The sequence below is a fragment of the Chiroxiphia lanceolata genome, chromosome 2 (genome assembly GCF_009829145.1).
Source record: "Chiroxiphia lanceolata isolate bChiLan1 chromosome 2, bChiLan1.pri, whole genome shotgun sequence".
NCBI classification, from domain to species: Eukaryota; Metazoa; Chordata; class Aves; order Passeriformes; family Pipridae; genus Chiroxiphia; species Chiroxiphia lanceolata.
In genome coordinates this window covers 120,143,971-120,158,252 of record NC_045638.1, presented here as the reverse complement: position 1 = coordinate 120,158,252, position 14,282 = coordinate 120,143,971, and the positions used below count along the sequence as shown (strand labels likewise).

General features: G+C 63.9%; 4 protein-coding genes across 6 annotated transcripts; 2 read left to right on the top strand and 2 right to left on the bottom strand.

Annotated features, from left to right (window-relative positions):
• Positions 1-1,228: 1,228 nt before the first annotated feature.
• Positions 1,229-5,871, bottom strand: LAMTOR1 (late endosomal/lysosomal adaptor, MAPK and MTOR activator 1). The gene is made up of 5 exons (XM_032678766.1): positions 5,756-5,871; positions 3,878-4,023; positions 3,166-3,243; positions 2,536-2,662; positions 1,229-2,220 (listed from the first exon to the last, which is right to left on the bottom strand). Exons 1-5 carry the CDS (start codon positions 5,795-5,797, stop codon positions 2,128-2,130), a joined length of 486 nt encoding a protein of 161 aa, XP_032534657.1. The 5' UTR covers positions 5,798-5,871; the 3' UTR covers positions 1,229-2,127.
• A 189-nt stretch (positions 5,872-6,060) lies between these two features.
• Positions 6,061-8,378, top strand: LOC116782726 (transmembrane O-methyltransferase homolog). Of its 2 annotated transcripts, XM_032679635.1 has the most exons (4): positions 6,061-6,727; positions 7,152-7,428; positions 7,594-7,790; positions 7,990-8,378. In XM_032679635.1, exons 2-4 carry the CDS (start codon positions 7,167-7,169, stop codon positions 8,308-8,310), a joined length of 780 nt encoding a protein of 259 aa, XP_032535526.1. In that variant the 5' UTR covers positions 6,061-6,727; positions 7,152-7,166; the 3' UTR covers positions 8,311-8,378. The 2 variants fall into 2 exon arrangements, with proteins under 2 accessions (XP_032535526.1, XP_032535527.1); XM_032679636.1 differs by lacking the exon at positions 6,061-6,727 and having other exon boundaries at positions 6,912-7,428.
• A 218-nt stretch (positions 8,379-8,596) lies between these two features.
• On the bottom strand, positions 8,597-10,241 carry ANAPC15 (anaphase promoting complex subunit 15). The gene is made up of 4 exons (XM_032680535.1): positions 10,044-10,241; positions 9,217-9,276; positions 9,008-9,145; positions 8,597-8,849 (listed from the first exon to the last, which is right to left on the bottom strand). Exons 1-4 carry the CDS (start codon positions 10,227-10,229, stop codon positions 8,802-8,804), a joined length of 432 nt encoding a protein of 143 aa, XP_032536426.1. The 5' UTR covers positions 10,230-10,241; the 3' UTR covers positions 8,597-8,801.
• A 65-nt stretch (positions 10,242-10,306) lies between these two features.
• Positions 10,307-13,457, top strand: LOC116783197 (folate receptor alpha-like). Of its 2 annotated transcripts, none has more exons than XM_032680533.1 (5): positions 10,307-11,804; positions 11,943-12,096; positions 12,303-12,491; positions 12,565-12,700; positions 13,049-13,457. In XM_032680533.1, exons 1-5 carry the CDS (start codon positions 11,728-11,730, stop codon positions 13,321-13,323), a joined length of 831 nt encoding a protein of 276 aa, XP_032536424.1. In that variant the 5' UTR covers positions 10,307-11,727; the 3' UTR covers positions 13,324-13,457. The 2 variants fall into 2 exon arrangements, with proteins under 2 accessions (XP_032536424.1, XP_032536425.1); XM_032680534.1 differs by having other exon boundaries at positions 10,319-11,804; positions 11,946-12,096.
• The last annotated feature ends 825 nt before the right edge of the window (positions 13,458-14,282 follow it).

Genomic DNA, 14,282 nt, shown 5'->3' with positions numbered 1-14,282 from the left:
GCCGGCCGGGGCGCGTCACGTGCGCGGGCGGCCCGCGAACCGAGGGGTCCGTCGGGGGGACGGGGACGCACGTGGGGCTGCGGGAGAGGGCTCCGGGGGCCACGGGACACGCGTAGGGCCGTGGGGAAGAGGCTCCCGCGAGGGTACGGTGACACACTTCGGGCCGTGGGGGCGTGGGTCTCAGGCCCCCACTCCAAAGGGGGGGCACACGAGGGGCCCTGGGGTGCCCATGGAGGGGAGCGCGTGGGGCCACAGGCAGAGCAAGGAGTACGTGGAAGCCCACGGTGCGTCAGGGGACACGTGGGGGACTCTGGGGATGTGTCACATGCAGGCACCCCACTCTGCTCTGCAGCACCAGCTGGGCAGGGGTCCTCACCAGCCCCCAACGGTGCCCTAACCCACTAGTGGGACCTTACCTTGCTTGGGGAGGGGGGGGGTGGGTCCTGGGCTTGTCCCTGTGCTCACAGCTTTATGTCATCTTGCACAGGCCCAGAAAAGTTGACTTTAGTCACACTGTGGATTGTGGTGGTGCCTCCCCACCACGACCCAAGCCACACCATAATCTGGGAAATGCTAGTTAAGCCTCAGCCTTAATGAACAGCACCTGGGCTAAGCCTCTCTTCAGTTGATCAGAAACAGCCTGTTCCCAGGATCTAACAGGTGTCTAACAAGCATCTGTTTGTTAACAGCCTCAGAAACTTACTTTTCTTCCTGGAGTAACAACCCGAGTGGAGTAGTATTTTTGTTACTGAACCTTCAAAGAAAGTCACCAACTCAAATTGTGGCCAGGATAGAAAATTACAACGACTGAAGCCCACTCTCTAACAACCCTATAAACAGGGGTCCAAAGTGAGACCCACTGAGCTCTCGATCCCCAGAAGGGGCTAACACGTATGTCTCAAACACTGATAACCAGATGGCTGTGGAGCCAACAAGGGACTGTTGGTAATAACAAGATAAGAATTGTTGGTAATAACCAAGGATATTAATACGCCATAAGATGTGGCTGGAGAAGGGGCCAGGTGGAGACAGGGCAGCACTTTTCTGGGACAAACATCCTTGTTGTAGCTCCTGGAGATAAGTACAACACACTACAGCACAAGCACAGGAGTGAGGCCAAGAAGTGGGAATGGACTATACAAAGGGGATTAGGACCACCAAAGACCCCCAAAGCCCTCCAACCCACTTCCAGAAAGGCCTAAAAGAACAGACTGTGCATGATAACTAATTTGCATAGAAAGCCAGAAAACCATCTTTAGGGTGGGAAAACCTGTCCACAAAAAGGTACCCACCAATTTCCATGCCAAATGTGTCATTTACTAATAAAACTTTCAAATTGTTGGCAGATCCTCTGACTTTTGTTGTTCCTTTTGACCATGAGCCTTTAAAAACCTTTGGTGCTTCCTTCCCCTTAAGGGTGGGTCATCACACATCCTCTACCCAGGGGCACCCTCTTGGCCCCAGGGGTCGTGATGGTGACAAGGGATAGTGGGATGTGTGTGTCCCCTCCCCACCAGAGCACGGCTCCCCCTGGGCTCTCCCACCACATCCATGCTGCGGCCGGCAGAGAACGGCAGAGACAGGCACTGGATGAACATGGTTTTATCTACTGTGGCCAAAAACAATAATTAAAAAAAAAAGAAAAAAAAAAGAAAAAAAAAAGAAAAACAACAAAACAAACAACCAAACAACAAAACAACCCAAAATAAAGGTCTAAACATGTAAAAATTGAGCAGGGAGGGTGTCAGAGCCACCAGGCCCCACGCAGAGCATCACATCCACCTGGCTCCAGCCCACCTGTCCTGGTGATGTGGCACGCGGTGCTGACCTACACCGGGGCCTCCTTGTGCCAGTTGTTCCCTTTGTGCTCATCCCTGTGCAAGGCAGCGTCCAGGTGACACAGCCCCCTCCCCACACACACCCACCCACGAGGAGGAGAAAGCCTCGAGCAATGCAGGTGGGCTCGACGTGCCGGTGATGGGCGTCTTGGCATTTGGTAGGAAACAGGGTATCTGTCCAAGTTCCGTGGCAGCACCATGGGGAGGGAAGGGAAACAAAGAGGAAGAAAAATGGGAAAGAAACCCCAAAACAACCCAAAGCGGTGAAGCGGCGGTGCTGGAGGCAGGCTCAGGGGATGCCAAACTGTACAACCAGTTCTTCTTTGGCGTCGACGCGGATCTGTGAGAGCGCGCTGAAGGCGTAGGCGGCTATCCGGGACACCTGCGGGCACGAGGACACGGCTGTGGCACCGCCGGCTCCTGCAACTCCCAGTTATCCAGAAGTATCCCAGTTATCCGTCACAGGAGGTTAGCCCCCAGCTCTAACGAGTCCTAAACCTGTCCTCGACTTTGCCCCCCCAATCTATCGAGGCCTCAAACCTGACCTGCACCAACAACCTAACAAGTCGTAACAAGTCAGCTAACAAGGCAGCACTAACAAGTCGTGCCACGGCTCTGGGCAAGTGGGGAGGGCAATGCTGCTCCTCCAGGACGGGGAACACTGCAGGCTCCCAGGGCTCACCCCGGCCCAGCTCACCTGCTGCAGGTCTGCAAAGGGGACGGGGTCGCTGGCGAGCACTTGGTGCGGTTGGTTAGTCAGAGACGGCAGCAGCGGGAGCTTCTTCCAGTGCGTCAGGTTGTTGCTGAGCATGGCCAGGCGTGTGCTGTGAGGGGGGAGCAGCATCAGCACCGTGCCAAGACACAGGGAGACCCAGGAGATGGGTGTGGCACCCCTGGGCACCCAGCACCCCCGAGGGAGAGGGAGGGAGGGAGAGCAGTGCTGCCGCACTCCCAGCATCCAGCCCTCTTTGCTCCCCACAGCAAGAGGATGAGAGAGCTTCCAGCTCTCCAACACAGCGGGAGCTGGAAGCTACTGAAAGTACACCTTTCAAGCAGCAGCAGTCACATCCAGCCCACTGCCGTCTGCCCCAAGGGCCGGGTGAACACAGGAGCCCTTTGTTCCGGGCTCTGCTGCCAGCACTGCCATGGGCCTCCCCCGAGTGCTGGGAGGGCAGAGGAGAGGCGTGGGGCTGCACGCTGCTCTCCGTGGCAGGGCAGCCTCACTGCGTGCTGAGTTCACTCCCCTCAGGCCAAACCCCTGGGGCCCTGCCCAGGGACGTGGCTGTGAGGGACTGCGGGCACCCCGAGGGAGAGGGGCAGATCCCACCTGTACTGCCTAGCTCTGTCCATGTACTCATGCTGCTCCATGCCCTGGGAATCCGCTGCCGACACGTCGATGATGTTGCTGCAGAGACACAAGAGCGGGTCCCGCTGCAGGCTCACTGCTCCCCCTGAGTTCCCTCCCCATCTCAGAGCATCCTCCGACGAGGGCAGCCAAAATCCGGCACCCTCCAGCACCCCAAAACAAACATCTCAAGGCCAAACTCACCCCATGAATGATGCCAGCTGGACATGAGTGTGCCAGGCATGGGAGCATGAGCATCCCAAAGCCCTCCCACCCAGGCTGCCCCTCTGCATTTGGGGGGAAGCCTCCCCAGAAGGGGACACAGTGCTGGTGCCCCCCCAGCCATCCACTTTGCATCCCTATGGAGTCACTTGCTCATCCCAGTTTGGAGCAGGGGGCTACCCAGGCCCTGCCCCTCCTCCCAGCCCAGCAGCCAAGGGGCACCTCACATATGGATTCTCGTCCCTGTGTCCCCATGGGGCTCAAAGCCAAGGCAGGGGGTTGTCTACAGGCAGAGGGACGTGGGGGGCTCTGCCACAGCTCCCTCCTTCCCCTCAGCACCTCTGGCTGGTCAGTGGGACCCGCAGCCAGGCAGCTGCCCAGCTGTGTGTCCCTCGCAGGGTCAGTGTGGTCCCCAGGGAGTGCTGCCCGCCCCGCGGTGCTGGCACTGAGGCGGTGGTGGCCTGGGGCTTACATGGCCGTTTTGGCGAGGATGGAGGACAACATGGCCTGCTCGTCGGTGCGTGCCGAGGGCAGGTTGTGGTAGCTCTGCTCCGCTCCATTCAGCACCTTGCTGGGAGGGCTGGCTGCCGGCTCCAGCAGCCGCTTCGTCTCTTCTTCCTGAGGGAAAGGCAAGAGGAGAATCAGCCCCGGCTCCCCCACACCAGCACCGTTCACCCCAAGGGATGAGGTGCATCTCACCCTCCACCTGCCAGGAGGGCTTCCTGTGCACCCCAGTGTAACCCGGCACAGCCTCGGCTCTGCTGAGGCAATGGCGAGGCTCCTCTTCCCCAGTTCCTTTGCTTTTTTCCAGCTAAAGCCCTCACGGCCATGAAGGGACCAAGTGTGGCTGAAATCAGGCAGCGTGTGGCAGCACATCTGGAGGGGCCAATCCTGCAGGCAGGAGCCCACTGCCAGCACTGCCCTGCCTGAAACCTGGCAGCTATCGAGGACCTACAGTGGCCTCACCCCCGACCACAGAAATCCCACCAGTCTTTGGTCTCCACACCGGCATGGCCAGGGGCTCATCGAGGTCAGGTGAACCCCACCTACCACAGCCCAGGGACAGCAGGGGGTGGGGGGTTCCCAGAGTAACAGGGCATATCCCACCACTCAGTCCAGGGGTGCAGAGCTGTGGCTCAGGCCTTAATCCCCTGGCTTGGCCGAGCAGCGCCGCAGGGGCCGGGAGAAGAGCCCAGCAGAGAGACCATGGACACAAACACCCAGGAGAGCAGGATCACAGAAACATTAAAATCGGAAAAGCCCTCTGAGGCCATTGAGTCCAACAGCTCCCCCAGCACTGCCAAGGCCACCACTAACCCATGTCCCAAGTGCCACATCCACATGTCTGTTAAATCCCTCCAGGGATGGGGACTCCACCCCTGCCCTGGGCAACTGTGCCAGGGCTGGACCCCTCTCTCAGGGATATTTTCCCTCATATCGAACCTAACCCTCCCCTGGCATAACTTGAGGCCGTTTCCTCTTTTCCTGTCCCTAGTTCCCTTAGAGCAGAGCCCGATCCCGACCTGGCTCCACCCTCCTGTCAGGAAGTTTCAGAGAGCAAGAAGGTTCCTCCTGAGCCTCCTTTTCTCCAGGCTGAGCCTCCTCAGCTGCTCCTCCTCAGACTTGTGCTCCAGACCCCTCCCCAGCTCTGTTGTCCTCCTCTGGACATGCTCTGGCCCCTCACTGTCTGTCTTGTCCCGAGAGGATGCTCAGCCTGTGACCCAGGGTGAGCTGGGAATGCAACCACTCCTCCAGTCAGTGACATCTCCAGCTCCTGCCTGGACAGCAGCTCCCTCTCCCCTTCCTCCAGCTGGGCCCTGCCGCTGCCATACCCTGGCCCAGGCCCCCCTCCCTCCCTCCCCGCGGGAGCACCACGGCCCAGCCGCCGGCCGGGCTGCCCTGGGGACGGGGCCGAGCTCCCTGGCAAGGCACGGGCAGAGCCCCAATCCCGCCCGGGGATTAAGTTTCGCGGGACAGGTGACAGCCCCAATTTTGCACTGGCCCAGGCAGGAAAACCTGGCGCTGCTCCCGCCGGCGCCGCTCGAGGCCCCGGACCCGCACCGGCAGCGGGACGGGGGAACGGGACGGGGGATGCTCCGGCACGACCCCGGAGCCGCCTCCTCCTGCGGCCCCGCGGCAGGGGGGCACCCCGGGCGGCGCGACACACGCGAGGCACGAGTGACAGGGAGGCGGCCAAAGCGGGAGGGCGCTCGGAGGCTGCTCCGGGAGCGGGGAAGGGCCGCGCCCCGCCGAGGGCACACGCCGCCGGTCCCCCCCGTTCGGGCAGCCCCGGGGGTGCCGGGCCGAGGCTCCCCGGCGGCGCCGCCCCCCCCCGGGCCCTTGTCCCCACCTGGTCGGAGGCCTCGGCCTCGCTGCTGTAGCAGCAGCCCATGGCGAGCGCCGCAGCCCCGGCCCGGCCCCGCCGCCCACGTGACCGCCGAGTCACCCGCCCACGTGACCGGGGGGGGGGGGGAAACCACACAGGCCGCGCGCGCCGCCGGGAGCGCGCGCGCGCGCGCTCTCGGGTCACGTGGAGGGGGCGGTGCTCGCGCGTGCGCTGCGTCACGCGGCCCTGCGCGCGCGGTCACGTGCGGGCGTCCAGTGCGCCCCCCCCGCAGTCGCTTCCGGTGCTCCCGGTGCTCCCCGTGCCCCAGTGCTCCCGCTGATCCTAGTGTTCCCAGTGTCCTCAGTGCTTCCACCGTTCCCTATGCCCCTATGTTCCCAGTGCTCCCAGTGTTTTCAGTGCCCCCGCTGCCGCTGTTCCTAGTGTTCCCAGTGCCCCCATGCTCCCAGTGTTCCCATGCTCCTAGTACACCCATGTTCCCCTTGCCACAGTGCTTCCACTGATTCTGCTGCTCCCAGTGCTCCCAGCCCCAGTCTCGGAACCTCAGCTCCAGTATCAGGATCCCAACCCCGGTGTTGGGGCCCCCCAGCTCCAGGATCAGGATCCCAACCCCAGTGTTGGGGCCCCCCAGCTCCAGTATCAGGCCCCAGCCCCAGTGATGGGACTCCAGCTCCAGTATCAGGACTCCAGCTGCCAGTATCAGCATGCCAGTACTGGGGCCCCAGCCCACAGTTTGGGGACCCCAACCCCAGTATTGGCACCCCAGACAAGAGTGCCAGGCCCCCAGCTGACACTGTATCAGCATCCCAGGCCCAGGCTTGCTCCTGCAGCCCCGCAGCCCCAGCCCAGCCCTGGCCCCAATGAGCTGGTAACTCGAGCCAGTGGTGGCTGCAGCTAAGGTGACACCATCAATAATTGAGTGGCAGCAGGGCCCCACGCAGGAGTGCCTGCCTCTGTCTATCTGGACTGTGGGGACAGGTAGGTGCCACCCCCATGGCCCTGTCCTCTTGCTGTGTCTGGGGACCCCCAACAGCTCAGGGTGTGGGGAGCAGGCTGTGGGGGGCAGGATATGGGGAGTGAGGGCAGCAAAGCTGGGCCAAGGAGGGGTACGAGGGGCTGTGCTGGACAGTCAGTGCCCCTTAGAGCAGCCCAACCCCGCCCACAACACCAGTCCTGCAGACTCCAATATGGGGACCCCAGCACCCCTCAGACCTGGCACAGGGACCCCCAGAACATCCCAGGGTGCCTCAGCCCCGCAGGCCCAGCAGCACCAGAGCCCAGGGAGAGACATTTGCAGGGTGTGCAGAGCGCAGCCAACTCGTGGCATGAGTGGGAGCTGTGGGACTGGCACCCTGGGAGGACCCCCACTCCCACATCCCCCGGGTGGGGGCTCTTTCCCCAGCCTCGCTCCCCTGTGATGGTGTCTCCCGCGATCGCACTGGCCTTCCTCCCCTTCCTCGTCACCCTGCTGATCCGGTACCGGCACTACCTGGTGCTGCTGTACCGGGCCGTGCTGGTGGCCTGGCTGCGGGACCGGCTCACCGGCACCACGCGGGAACAGCGCGCCTTCCAGTACCTGCTGGCCCACGCCATCCCCGGGGACCCCCACCACATCCTGCAGACCTTCGACCAGTGGTGCTACCACTGCGAGCACCTCAGCTGCGTGGGGCCCGCCAAAGGTGAGTGCCACGCTCGCCCACGCAGGCCGCACCGGGCATGGCCACGGCACCACTGGCACAGCCACGGCACCATTGCTATGGCCGTGACGGTGCTGGTGCGGTGACAGCCCCGCTGGCACGGCTGTGGTTGTTGGTACGGGTGCTGACAGACACGTGCCGTGTCAGGGCGGATCGTGGAGCGGCTGCTGCTGGAGCGGGCACCGCTGCGAGTGCTGGAGCTGGGCACCTACTGCGGCTACGGCACCGTGCTGCTGGCGCAGGGGCTGCCCCCGGGCGCCCGTCTCTACACTGTGGAGGGGAACCCCCAGCACGCCGCCGTGGCAGAGAAGGTCATCCGCCTGGCCGGCTTCGACGAGCACACGGTGAGCACCCGGGCACTGGGGGAAAGGCTCTGTGTCTGATACCCGGGGGGAGACGGGCAGGGACCGTGGCACCTGCTGGGAGGTACCTGTGGGAAGAGAAAGATTCTTTCCCACGTGGACCCCTCACCAGTCTGTGAAGCAGGGTGGCGGGTGGGCACCCGGACACACCACCCCAGGGGCTGAGAGTGCTGTGGTGCAGGTGGAGCTGATCGTGGGCCCCTCGGAGGAGGTGATCCCCCAGCTGCGGGAGAAGCACGGCCTGATGAAGGCCGACTTCGTCTTCATGGATCACTGGAAGCGCTGCTACCTGCGGGACCTGCGGCTGCTGGAGAGCCACCAGCTGCTGGCTGAGGGGGCCACCATCCTGGCCGACAACGTCCTGTTCCCTGGGGCGCCCCACTTCCTGCAGTACGCCAAGACCTGCGGCAGGTACCGCTGCAAGGTGCACCGGGCCAGCCTGGAGTACTTCCGCGCCATCCCCGACGGCGTGGCCGAGCTCTGCTACACCGGTGCCCGCTGACCGGGCCACGAGCTCCCGCCCCGCGCTGCCGCGGGCACCGACTGCAACGCTGGCTGCAACACGGGCTCTGCAGGAAATGTGCTGGCTGCTGTGGTCTGTGGGGGGGTGCTGGGGGAAACTCGCTCCCCGAGTGGCTCCTGCCCACGCTGCTTCCCCGTGCCCCTGCAGGGAGCTCTGCCGGACGGCCCGAGGAAGCAGGGCGGGGAGCAGCCCTGCACTTGCCCGCGTGGCACCCCCATGGCTGCCCCTGCCTGCCCTGGTGGCCTCAGACACCAGATTTGGGGTCGTTTTCTTGTAAACTGAGTTTATTAGAAAAGACGTGTCAGCCCCAATGTGCCGGGTGACAGCCGCCCCTCCGGCTCCCCCAGGGGGGCTCCGCTCCAAGGCCCCCACACAGCACCCACGGCAGGAGGAGCTTCACTGACCTGCCCCCCAGAGCCGCGGGGGGCAAGGGCTCTCCCCAGCTCCGGTTTGGTGTGGTCGTGGCAGAATCAGATCATCCACTGGTCCTGATCCTGCTCTGCCCCCTCCATGTCCACCTGGGAAAGGGAGAGGTTTGAGATCCCCCACCAGAGCAGGGACCCAGGAGAGGGGGGTGGAGGAGAGGAGAAACTCCTCTGAGGTTCAGCTCAGGCTCCTACACGCTGCATATCCCCTACTCTGGGGTTGCAGTGGGGCCCCCGGCCCCGCTATTTACCTCATTGATCTCCCCATCATCAGGAGACTCGTTATAATCGTTCATCTCGTCCATATCCTGCATGTCCTCGTCATCTTCAGAGTCCTCTTCGCTGTCTTCATCATCTTCATCATCCTCCTCCTCCTCCTCGTCGTAGTGCTGAGGACACGACAGCTCCAGGGCCCCGCCAGTCCCCCGGCACCCCCCCAGTTCCCTGCCCACACACCCACCTCGGACGCTGGCTTTCCTATGGGCACCAGGTTGTTGTCCTTCTCGGCAATGCTCTGGAGCTGGGGAGGGCAGAGAGGCGGGTGAGCACCCCGGCAGCTCTGGGACACCCCGCGCACTCCCCGCTCGGCTGCCGGCTCACGCTGCTCCCTGACCATGGCTGTTCCCAGCTGGCAGCTGCCCGAGGAGCCCTGTTCCCCCCGTTGGGATCCCCCTGCCTGTGCCCAGCCGAGGGAACAGCGGCTGCCTGCACTCCCTAGCAAGGACACCCTGGGGGTGAGGGGACTGGCGGTGTCCCCATGTGTGGCATGAGAAGCTCAAACACTGAGTTTATCTATTTTTTTATCAAAAAAAAAGAACCAAATTCGAGGCATCTGTTCAGCCAGACTAACACGCCCGCAGCAGATAATTAAAGCTCAATTAAAATGTGCAGGACCTCCCACCCAGAGGGACTGGGAACCTCTCCCAGGTGCTGGGGTTTTAATTGACTGAAGCTGTTTTACTTAATTATAACTTAATCACCGAGAAATTGCTTTTTTAAAAACTTTAATCAAGCAGATGTCTTCCCCCCCATACTCAGGGACGACGCCGCACCGAACCGCCCTCAGGGCGCGGGCATTGTGAGTTACCGGGGTCATGGATCGGCCTTCGCCTCTCCCGGGAGACGATCCGTTAAATAACCGGGGCTCTGCAGGAGCCCCGGTTCGGCACCAGCCTGTTCATTAGCCCCGTGCCCCGGGACACCCGCGATGCCCCGCGGATGTGCCCGCTCGGGGGGCGCTTCCCCGGACCCACAGGCCCAAACCCGCTCCCCACACCTGGTGCCCACCCAGGCCTGGTGCTGCTGCTCCTGCTGCTGCAGCTCGGTCTCGTCCACGCAGGGGCGGTCGAGGTTGAACCAGAGGGGCTCGGTGAGGCGCGGCAGGAGCGACGGGAACAGCGTGGCCATGGCGGGGGCTCCGCGGCCGCGCCGGCCCGACCCGGAAGCGCCGCACCGGAACCGGCCGCGGCGCATGCGCGATGTGTGTGTGTCCGACGAGACCACGCCCACAACGCGCGGCATGAACGGTGGCTGGGGCGGGGCCAGCTCTGATTGACAGGCGGGGGCTCCGCCCTCCGTGCGAGCGGGCCCGGGGCACCCGTGACCCCAACGGGGGACGTGGGACCCCGATGGGGGGATATGTGACACCTCTGGGGGGATATGTGACCCCCCCCCGGGGCGTCCGTGACCCCAACGGGGACCCCAACAGGGGGATATGTGGCCAACCAGGGGATATGTGACCCCAACAAGGGGATATGTGAACACCCCCGGGTATATGTGACCCCCACGGGGGCATCCGTGGCCCCTCCGGAGATATGTAACATCACACAGGGGTATCTATGACCCCAATGGGGTATCTGTGACACCCCCTCCCCCAGTATATGTGACACCCCCGGGGGAAACTGTGACCCCCTGGGGGTCTCCATGACCCCCCCCCCCGGGCATATGTTACACCCCTGGGGGTATCTGTGACCCCAGAGGGGTATCTGTGACCCCCACACGTATTTGTGACTCAAGGGGAATCTGTGAGCCCCATGGGGTACCTGTGACCCCTACGGGGCATGTGTGATCCCTATGGGGTATCTGTGATCCCCACGGGGCATCTGCCCCTCCCCCCAGGGCATGTGTTACCCATGGATGGGGGTATCTGTGCCCCCCTTGGGGTATCTCTGACTAATAGTGGGTATGTGACCCCCACGGTTGGGGGTGACCCCAGTGGGGGCATATTTGTGATCCTCATGGGGTATCTGCTTCTCTGGGGACAACTGTCACGCGTGGGTGGGATCCGTGACCCCCACGGGGTACCTGAGACCCACGCGGGAGTATCTGCACCCCTACCCAGGGCATCTGGGACCCCAGGGGCATGTCTGGCCTCCCCATCAGTATGAACCTGGAGGTATCTGCCCCTTCTGGGGTATCTGCCGCCCCCCAGGGCATGTCTGACACTAGAGGGTTTCTGTCCCCTCCGAGCCACGGATGACTGACCCCCCCAGGGTATCTACCCGCCCACATCCCCAAGGGCCATCGGGAGTATCTATGGTGTCAGTGAGGGGTACCTGCCCCCACCCTGTGGTCATCTGTGACCCCACAGGAGTACCTGTCGTGTCCCCCCCCCCACGCCGGGGACTATCTCTTACCCCCCAGGGCAGTCACGGGGACCGTGCGGTGCCAGGGACTACGTCCTGCCCCTCGAGCTGGTGTCAGGTATGAAGCCGCCTCCCACAGGAGGGACGGAAAAACAGCCACGGGTAGATTTTGGCTGGCGCTGGCCCCAGCCTGGCGCCAGCAGGAAAAATCCTGGCTCCATGCAGGGCTGGGGGGGCCGGGATGGGCGCGAGGGTCAGCCCAGGACACAGCGGGGTGTCGGGGTGCGGTGCCCCGTCTCCTCCGCGCCCACAGCGCTGCCGAACCTGCTGTGTCCCCACGTCCCGTGACCAGTGGCCAAGGGTTGTGCCGCACCACGACCTTTGAGATGAGCTGCGCTCACCCCCTGGCACCTGAAGCCCAGCACCCCCTCAGAGAAGAGCCCCGGCCCCCGGTGCCCCCCAGGTAAGATCCCCAGCCCCCCGTGGGTGGTCCCGGGCCGTGCCCACGTGCTGCCGCGCTCCCATGTGCGCGGCGTGGGACTTTGTCCCCGCTGTCACTGTGTGCCTCGGCTCTGCCGTCCTCACCCCCCCGCCGCCCCGGCAGAGCGATGGCGGTGACGTTGGCGCTGCTGGTGCTGGTGGCTTGGCCAGCTGCCACCGCCGGGACGGTGACACGGGACTCGCTGCTTAACATCTGCATGAGCGCCAAGCACCACAAAGAGAAGCCTGGCCCTGAGGGGCAGCTCTACGGGCAGGTACGGTCCTCACCCACTGCTGCAGCACCCACAGGTGCCACTCGCTGTGGGGTCACCAGGTTATACTGCAGGGGGGTCTGTAGCCCGACATGGGCTCCATCACCCAGTGTCACCTCCCTGGGGGCGCTGGTGATTTCCCTGGACCCCCAGCGGGTCCAAGCTGAGCCCTGGTGAGTCCCAGCTGAGCCCTGGCCGCCCTGGTGCAGTGTGTCCTCTGGAAGGACAACGCCTGCTGCACTGCCAACACCAGTCAGGAAGCCCACGAGGACCAGTCCTACCTGTACAACTTCAACTGGGACCACTGCGGGGCCATGCCGCAGAAGTGCAAGCGCCACTTCATCCAGGACACGTGTCTGTACGAGTGTTCCCCCAACCTGGGGCCATGGATCGACCAGGTGAGTGCAGACCACCCCTCACCCACTGGACGGGACCCTTGGGGTGAACTGGAGTGAACTGGGGGCCCTGCAGGCAGACAACACCTGGCGGAAGGAGCGGATCCGGGACGTGCCGCTGTGCCAGGAGGACTGTGAGCAGTGGTGGGAGGATTGCCAGGATGCTGTCACCTGCAAGGTCAACTGGCACAAGGGCTGGAACTGGACCTCAGGTGAGTGGGGAGTGCGAGGGACCCACCCACCATAGTAGCTGGACCCCGCTGTGGGTCCCCCATTCCTGGTGGCTGTGAGTGGGTCTGGGGGTGAGGATCCCCATGGGGGGGGGGGGTGATGGGGGTTGCTGGCAGCCTGGTGAGGGTCCCTGAGCCTGTGAGTGGGTCAGTGGGGCGGGGGTGAGGGTCCTCACGGGGTGCAGGGTGATTGGGTGCCACCCTGAGGTCAACGCCCCCTCCCCCAGCAAAGCCAGCGGGACCCATCTGGACTCCAATACCATGCACAGGGGAATGACACCCCCCCCCTTCCCAAAGCCCTTGACCCACTTCACCCCCTGACCACCCCAGGCACCAACCAGTGTCCCCAGGGCGCCATGTGCCAGAAGTTCAAGTTCGTGTTCCCCACGGCGGCTGCGCTCTGCGAGCAGATCTGGTCCGGCTCCTACCGCTACACGTCCCACCACCGTGGCAGTGGCCGCTGCATCCAGATGTGGTTTGACCCAGCACAGGAGAACCCCAACGTTGCTGTCGCCCAGTATTACGCCCGTGGCGATGCCCCCCCAAACCTCCCACTCCCTGTCCTGCTGGCCCTGCTGCCCCCCGCACTCCTGGCCCTGCTCTGAGCAGGAGAGGCTGCAGGCAGGAGCGGGCAGTGGGTGGTCAGGGGGGTCGCCAAGCTGTCCTGTGCCCCCCAGGGGATGTCCCCAAGCTGTGTCCCCCACAGGCATGTGGATGGTGAATAAATACTCCTGCCCTGCTTGGTGTTGGGGTGCTGTGGGGCTGAGGGGTCCGATCGGTGGGAGGCAGTAGGATGGTTGGGGGACCCAGGGCATCTGATCCTGCTTCTCTTGAGGGGACAAAGTGAGGCATCACCCCCTTTTATCTGTAACAACCCACCTGGCGGCCTGGCATTGCCCCCCGAAACCACTGTGCCTGGTAAAGCAGGGGGCACAGGGTTCCCTGCCACTGGGGCACAGGGGGATGGGATTGCTGAATGTGTCTCAGCATCTGCCACAGCGCCAGGGCTGTGGGGGTCACCAGCACCCTGGAGTGTGCAGGGTGGGACTGGGGAAATGATGAGGAGAAGGGGGAGGACATCCTGGGGACCCCGAGGTGGGGGCATAGCTGTCGAGGGGGTCCCGCCAGCCTGGAGCCCACCCCAGGGGTCCCCTTCTCCCCATGTCCCCTGTTCCCAGCTGTGGAGTGCCGCCGCCCCGACCTTCGGGCCATGGAGAGGTCCCTGGTCCCGGTGCCAAACAGGGCCGCGCCCCCACTTCGTGACCCCCTGGCCCTGGTCCTGCCCCACCGCGGCCCGCGGCTCCCCGGTGCCCGCATACCGCCGGTGCTCCCGCCCGCCCCTTCGGTGCTTCCCCGGTGCCCCCGTCCCGGCGGTGCTCCCCCTCCCTGGTGCTTCCCTCCCGGTGTTCTCCATCCCCCGGTGCCGGCGCTCTCCCCTCGGATGCACCTCCCGATGCTCCCCATCCTTCCCGTGCTCCCCGCTGGTGCTGCCCACTCCCCGGTGTTCTACGCCCCTCGGTGCCGCTGCCCTTCCATCGGACACCGCCCCCCGCCGATGCCCCTC

Coding starts and splice junctions, on each gene's coding strand:
- LAMTOR1 (XM_032678766.1), bottom strand. CDS start 5,797: ATGGGCTGCTGCTACAGCAGCGAGGCCGAGGCCTCCGACCAG. Junction 4,024..5,755: donor AGGCCGAGGCCTCCGACCAG/GTGGGGACAAGG, acceptor CCTTTCCCTCAG/GAAGAAGAGACGAAGCGGCT. Junction 2,663..3,165: donor GACAGAGCTAGGCAGTACAG/GTGGGATCTGCC, acceptor CCCCCCTCACAG/CACACGCCTGGCCATGCTCA.
- LOC116782726 (XM_032679635.1), top strand. CDS start 7,167: ATGGTGTCTCCCGCGATCGCACTGGCCTTCCTCCCCTTCCTCGTCACC. Junction 7,429..7,593: donor CTGCGTGGGGCCCGCCAAAG/GTGAGTGCCACG, acceptor GTGCCGTGTCAG/GGCGGATCGTGGAGCGGCTG. Junction 7,791..7,989: donor CCGGCTTCGACGAGCACACG/GTGAGCACCCGG, acceptor GCTGTGGTGCAG/GTGGAGCTGATCGTGGGCCC.
- ANAPC15 (XM_032680535.1), bottom strand. CDS start 10,229: ATGCGCCGCGGCCGGTTCCGGTGCGGCGCTTCCGGGTCGGGCCGGCGC. Junction 9,277..10,043: donor AGCAGCAGCACCAGGCCTGG/GTGGGCACCAGG, acceptor TGCCCTCCCCAG/CTCCAGAGCATTGCCGAGAA. Junction 9,146..9,216: donor TAGGAAAGCCAGCGTCCGAG/GTGGGTGTGTGG, acceptor TCGTGTCCTCAG/CACTACGACGAGGAGGAGGA.
- LOC116783197 (XM_032680533.1), top strand. CDS start 11,728: ATGAGCTGCGCTCACCCCCTGGCACCTGAAGCCCAGCACCCCCTCAGA. Junction 12,097..12,302: donor AGGGGCAGCTCTACGGGCAG/GTACGGTCCTCA, acceptor GCCCTGGTGCAG/TGTGTCCTCTGGAAGGACAA. Junction 12,701..13,048: donor GGGCTGGAACTGGACCTCAG/GTGAGTGGGGAG, acceptor TGACCACCCCAG/GCACCAACCAGTGTCCCCAG.